The following is a 7,001-nucleotide window of genomic DNA, read 5'->3' as shown; positions in this document are numbered from 1 at the left end:
TGAGCATACAAGTAGTCATTTTAGGGAGTTCTCTTGATGGATGGCCTTGAGCTGCCTTTTCGTAATGAATCCCAGGAGCATATGTAGGAGGAGTTGGGTGAGTTGTGCACAAGGTTGGAAGAGATACCAATATCAATGGCTAGCAACATTTACATTTATGGCATTTAGCTGACGCTCTTATCCAGAGCGACTTACATGGTTACTCATATTACAGAGGAGGGCCAATGGAGTGTTAGGAGTCTTATTGGTGTAGCGCAGCACAGTCACCCAGGTAGTGGTGTTATCTGTTGCGCCACACCAACCACGACCATGACCGGGATTCAAACCAGCGACCTGCTGATCATAGTGACAGCACCTTATTTCGCTAGACCACTCGGGGGCCCATTATCACATCACACATCAGCCAACAGACCCCTGAGTCAGCCAATGAAAGTGATGAGGGCAGAGAGCGCGGCACCTACCAACCCAGAGAGAGCATGGCCAGCTGTGCTCTCTCAAGCTCCGGCTGCCGATGGCAAAGCAGCATGACCCGGGATTCTTGCAATCACAAACTGCTGAGCCACATTTAAGCCATATTTTTTGCATATATTCTGAAACTTTTTCAAAAACATATTTTTTAATATTTCTTTTAAATATAAATATATAATAAGTCTACGTTGACTGGTCCCAAAGACTTCCTCTTTTTAAGTGTATCAGTATCTGTATCACAACAATATCAGCATGGCCTCTCACATCCCTCCCTGTTGACCAATGTCAAATCCCAGCGCAGCTAGAGGGGATCGGATATTAGCCAATCGTGGCGCAGGAGGCGGGGCCAGTCGGAATACGGGTGGACAAAAAAACAACAACATGGGTCTTTTTTTCCCTCCCGTTTTAACAGCAGGGTATAAATTCCAACACATCGCTGGACTGGCCGAGCAAACACCACTGCACCACCAGCCAGACACGATGCTGAAGAGCGCGTTTCCGAAGACCCTGGCGTTGTTCATCTGCACGCAAGTAGGTAAATCAGTGAATACTGGCAGGCGCTGAAGTGACTCGCGAGCGTTTGCCCATAAGCGGTGTTACCTGACTGCATGGCGTTCGGTTTGCTTTGTCCCCTCCAGGTGGCGCTGTGCTTAGTGGCGCGGCCGCGCTGCCCCGCAGACTGCCGCTGCCCGGAGGAACCTGCCGCGTGCGCGCCCGGCGTGCAGCCTGTCCCGAAGGAGTGCGCGTGCTGCGGCGTGTGCGCGAGACAGCGCGGAGAGTCCTGCTCGCAGCGCGCGCCCTGTGATGCCCGCCGAGGACTCCGCTGCGACCGTAGGAGCGGAGTGTGTGTAGGTGTGTGTGTGTGTGTGTGTGTGTGTGTGAGACACACAGAGGATTTAGCTCTTTTTTTAGTTGCGCAGTGTAATAATGACGCATGTGCTGGGTTAGCCTAACAACTGTAAGGCTGCGTCCCATACCACACACTAGCAGACTAGACAAGTAGTGTGTAAAATGGGATTGGGATGTGTCCAGACCTGCCCTCAGATACCCCAGAAAATGCTCTATTCATTCAAACCTGCTCACAGACCAGACAAGTTAAAATAAGGAATGTAGGCCTTAAATATTTATCCATTACCATTCAAATATGATGCCAAATGAAACTTTATTTTAATGTATTTTTGTATTATTATATGATAATTTGCTTTATTTTAAAGAACATGACAAATCCCTGCACAAGCAGGATGCCATCTTTGCACTGTGTTGATGCCGTGTCTGCTAGCCTCCGGCCCATATGGAAAATTAGACCTGAGAAGTAGTAAGTGTTTGTTGTGGTTGATCTGAGGCTCTTCATAAAGCTATAAATGCTAAGGGATGGGTTAAATATTCAGCTCACGGTTCCCCCGGGATTCCCTTTGAATGAAGAGATTAGCAGACAGTACCCAGCTGGCATCCAACACCAGTAGACTATGATTCTGTGGATTCTGTGTAATTGTAAGGCATGAGGACCAAAACCTAATGTCCAGTCAACGTGGCCATCTACTCGATGTGACGTTCTGATATGCTGATGTTTTGTTGGTTGTAGATTGTGGGAACCATCTTTAAGAATATCTGCTAGAACTTGCCTTGGCTAGACAAGGCCTTGGCTGCTTACTAAGGACACTTCCACAGATCATTCTAGGCATTGTTATTGCAAAACCTACAGTATATGCTCAATATTGTAACTGGATGTCAAACATGATCAAAGAAGGATAGTTATTATTGCACATTGGTCCTATATCTTCTCTAATGTTAGGTTATTACCAGTGGATGAGCGGTTTTCTGGATTTGTGGGGCTAGGGCATCATACCTCTAATAGCAGGGGGCATCCAGATGAGCTTAATCTGGCTCTAGCTCCAGTGTGAGGTTTAGGAATCAGACTTCCTCTATACTGAATATTTAAAGCTATATACTTATCATTCTAGTTATTGGTTCCCTTTGGCCATTAGTTTCATAAAATGTCATTACTATCGTGCAAATACTTTCATGATGAATGGACTAATAGCTCCAAAATGACTCAAATAAAAATGTTAACATCGACTTCTATTAACGGTTAAGAAGATCATGTTCAGTTTGTGGATCCTGAGCTTCTTTTCATCTGAAAATGCTCTCATCATACATTGCAGCTCACAAGGGAGATTCCTGCATGTTCAACGGTGCTGTCTACCGCAATGGGGAGACCTTCTTCCCAAGCTGCAGCTACCAGTGCATGTGTAGGGAGGGCCAGATCAGCTGTGTGCCGAGCTGCAACCTGGACGTGATGCTCCCAGGACCCGACTGTCCTTATCCACGGAAGGTCCAGATCCCGGGAGAATGCTGTGAGAAGTGGGTGTGTGAGCCTCAGGCTGAGTCCAGTATACTGGGTGGCTTGGCCATGGCAGGTGAGCAGCTGTCTTTCAGTCCTTGTCTGATTCAATTATTATTATTATAAATAAAATAAAATGATATGATGTAATGTATGAAGTATCACCACCTTTATTCTTAGTTGTCTCATATTTGATATGAGTATATGAGTATCTTAGGCTCTGTGTTGTTCTGAATTGTAGCCTATAGGCAGGAGGAGACGGTGGGCTTCGACCAGTGGGATCCCAGTGTAAACTGTATCGAACAGACCACAGAGTGGAGTGCCTGCTCGCGGACATGTGGCATGGGCATCTCCACTAGGGTGACCAATAAGAATCAGCGTTGCGAGATGGTGAAACAGACCAGGCTGTGCATGGTGCGGCCCTGTGACGGTCTGAAGGAGCAGAGAACCACTCAGGTAGGCAAGCGCAGACCACTGAACCGAACATCCCGCAATGAATGTTTTTAATTCTGAGGTTCTACCCAGTAGCCCCTCCTCCTCCACACCCACTTGACTCTAATTGGCTGCACCCAAATTAAAAGTTTTTAATGGTGCTTTTAGTGATTTCCATATAAAAGATGACCCTGCTGAGAAATCCAGCTCAAGACCAAGCTTGCAGTTGATGGTCAAAAGCTGGCCATCCAGGCCAAAACACACCCAGTGTTCTCAAGCCTGGTCCTAGAGGCACCCTGCCCTGCACATGTAGCGATTTCCCTTCTGCCAACATACTTGATTCAACTAGTCAGGGTGTGTTAATGCAGTGAGTCCACTAAAATGTGCATAGCAGGATGACCTCAGGACGAGGGTTGAGAAGCATTGCCCTAAACATACCCTATGATGGGTCAAGCTTGAAGCTATGCTTCGTTTTTATAGGAGTTTGACGGAGTAGCTCTAGGTCAACCAGCATGAACAACTGTCCATCCAGCTGGTCCTGCTGGTTGACTAGTTTGGTAAAGCTGGTCAACAAATTTGGTCAAGCTAGTTGTGCTGGTGTAGTCAGGCTGATCATGCTGGTTAACCAGCTTGGACACGCTGGTCAAACTGGTGAACTAGCTCCAAGACCAGATGAACCTTTTTTTTTGCCTTAAGCAAATAAATAAATAAATAAATATTAAATGTTGGTCAAGCGCTAAACTGGTCAACAAGCTTAGCCAGAATGACCAGGCTGTTTCAGCTGGGGATAAATGAGATGAAAAACACAACCAACAGGCATAGAGTTATAGCCTTATAAGATAACAAGCTAACTCTGCAACCTCTAACAGAAAGAATAATTCATAGAAATAAACGAACTCGCCAGAGCGCAGATAAATGATAACACAGTCTTCAGACTGACTGCTTATCTTCCAGTTTCATGGTTCTGGGTTTGTTGACAGGCAGTGAGGATGATAAGTTTGTGTATTGTGCTCAGACGCAGCTAAATTTAGCATTTCCTTCACTTTGTAATCTATAGTGCTGATATACATAGTGACAAACTCATGACACTAAAGCTAGTGTGACTGGGCTTTTATGTTGAAAAACATAAACTGAACTGACCGATGATGAAGCAGCCCATCACATGGCAGTTCATTCTCAACTAAAGGTTATTTTTGGCCCCAAACAGGTAAAATATTTGTCCAGAGAGACTAGAAATAATTAAGTCTGGGATTTAATGAGCAATTCACGCAAAAGGCAATTTAAACATCATATTAATGTCATGGTGGTTCTGTTGCACTGCAGCAGGGGAGCAAGTGTCTCAAGACGAAGAAGAGCACCAAAGCCATCCACTTCACCTTCAAGAACTGCACCAGCACCCAGGCCTTCCGGCCTCGCTTCTGTGGCCAGTGCGCCGATGGCCGCTGCTGCACACCACACGGCACCAAAACAGCTCAGGTGGAGTTCCAGTGCCCGGATAGCAGAGTGACCAAGAGGCCTGTGATGTTCATTAACACCTGCGTGTGCCACCACCACTGCCCACGGGACAGCATGGTCCACCAACCTTCTACTGACACTGGCTACGATGGTCTTCAGCTCTGAGGATGGGCTTCTTAGAAGAACACATGCAAGAAGTGCAGCTTAGATGAAGGCACTTATTCTTCACAGTGTAACGTCCGTACATGTGTAGAAGGAGAGTTGCAGACAGCCAAGGTTTAGGAGTCTCGTTTATTTTTATTTTTAATGATAGTAAAGATATACTGAACTTGCAGAGAGTCGCGATATGAAATGCTGCACACTTGGTGTTTCCACACCGATCAGCCATAACATTAAAACCAATGCCTAATACTGTGTAGGTCCCGTTCGTGCCACAAAACTGGCTCTGACCCTTCGAGGCATGGACTCCACAAGACCTCTGAAGGCGTTCTGTGGTATTTGGCACCAAGACGTTAGCAGCAGATCCTTTAATTCCGGTAAGTTGTGAGGGCTGTTGACCCTGTTGCTGGTTTAACGGCTGTCCTTTTAATAGACCACCTCGGTAGATACTGACTGCTGCATACCAGGAACACCCCACAAGAACTGCCTGGTTTTTTGGAGGTGTTCTGTCCCAGTCGTCTAGCCGTCACAACTTGCCTCTTGTCATTGCGTCTCAGATCCCTTGCGGGTGTCCATTTTTTAACACTATGGCTGATCTGTGTGTGTGCAGACTCCCTCTAATTGTTCAAAGGGCCACATGCATTTTAACACTGTGGGTGTTTGCATAAGTATTCGCCTCTTTCAGACTAGTACTTGATAGACGCACCTTTTTTTGGAAGTGTTGAAGTGAGTTGCTCCTCGTTGTTGTGGTTGTTTAGTGGGATATCCACTGGGCAAACGTCATTTTCACAGCATCCTTTATTCAGAAGAGGTTGATAATTTTAATAATTTTTAAGTTGAGGTCAGTTGTAGGTCATCTGTGTCCTCTTTAGGGATTTTTCTTAGAGATTCCACAATACTTATGCAATCAGCATTTTCAGCTAGTTCAGAAAACCAATATCACTTCAAGGGAACAGAATATCAACGTGTCTTTTGTAGTACAGACAGATGGGTTAACCAGTAAGGAGGCCAAATTCTTTAACTGCATGTTACCATAACCATTAGAAAAAGAGCTGATTCTAAGTCTGTGTGCTTTCTCTCAGGGGACAGATACACAGTACAGCTCTTCAGCTGTGGACTGTTTCCAAAAATGTCCCATAAATTACTGAAGTGCACAGTTTGCACAAGGTTGACCCCTCCCAGGCTCCCAGGCCCTGTCTCATGACTGACTGAGAGTGTGTAGTGTGTCTAAGGTCACAGGTCGCTCACATAGCGGGGTGACATTCCCCTGTGTTTTTGCTTTGTGGTAAAAAAGGTGGACTTGGGCAAAGACATTTCTTATTTCTTAAGTTAATTGAAGTATTCTTTTGAAAAACTGACCCTTGTGATGTGTGAATCTGGTTCCCTTTATGTGATCACAAAATGTCTGTAAATATATATCAGAAAGTTTGTCTGTGTGTGCTGTACTCACTCGTGAGAAATATCTGTAGGCTATCGTTTGTATGTAATTGCCTGAATGTAATTTCACACAGCTTTTTCAGCGACGATGATGACTTGTATTGTTTTCAATATGTATTTCTTAATAAACATGTATTTTTCTACACTTTTTACATGTGTTTCACTGACAATAAAGAAGCGTCTACACATACTCTACATGCTCTGAAAAACTATTCCCCTACAAATCTAATACCAAACAAAATTACGTACACAAAACCCCACCTACGCTACACCCCAACACCTCGCTCTGACCTTAACCAACCTCAACCTACACAAAACCCCAACACCTAACTCTAACCTTATGCAACCTTAAACTACACAAAACCCCAACACCTGACTCTAACCTTAACCAACCTCAACCTACACAACACCCTAACATCTCACTCTAACCTTATCCAACCTCAACCTACACAAACCCCCAACACCTAACTTGATGTAATTTCACACAGCTTTTTCAGCGATGATGACTTGTATTGTTTTCAATATGTATTTCTTAATAAACATGTATTTTTCTACACTTTTTACATGTGTGTGTTTCACTGAACATAAAGAAGGTGTCTACACTGCTCTGAAAAACTATTCCCCTACAAATCTTCTTTATCTTTCTTGCATTTAATTGTTGTAGATATTTAGACATTTATCATAGTACAAGAATGAGCTAGAAAACAAC

The 7,001-nt window shown here is 44.6% G+C and overlaps 1 protein-coding gene across 1 annotated transcript; it reads left to right on the top strand.

The window, feature by feature from the left end:
• Positions 1-844: 844 nt before the first annotated feature.
• On the top strand, positions 845-6,663 carry LOC140555668 (CCN family member 3-like). The gene is made up of 5 exons (XM_072678969.1): positions 845-999; positions 1,107-1,320; positions 2,631-2,885; positions 3,051-3,265; positions 4,565-6,663. The coding sequence occupies exons 1-5, from the start codon at positions 850-852 to the stop codon at positions 4,859-4,861; spliced, it is 1,131 nt and encodes a 376-aa protein (XP_072535070.1). The 5' UTR covers positions 845-849; the 3' UTR covers positions 4,862-6,663.
• The last annotated feature ends 338 nt before the right edge of the window (positions 6,664-7,001 follow it).

Source organism: Salminus brasiliensis, chromosome 5, assembly GCF_030463535.1.
Source record: "Salminus brasiliensis chromosome 5, fSalBra1.hap2, whole genome shotgun sequence".
NCBI lineage: Eukaryota > Metazoa > Chordata > Actinopteri > Characiformes > Bryconidae > Salminus > Salminus brasiliensis.
This window is presented reverse-complemented; position numbering and strand designations above follow the sequence as displayed.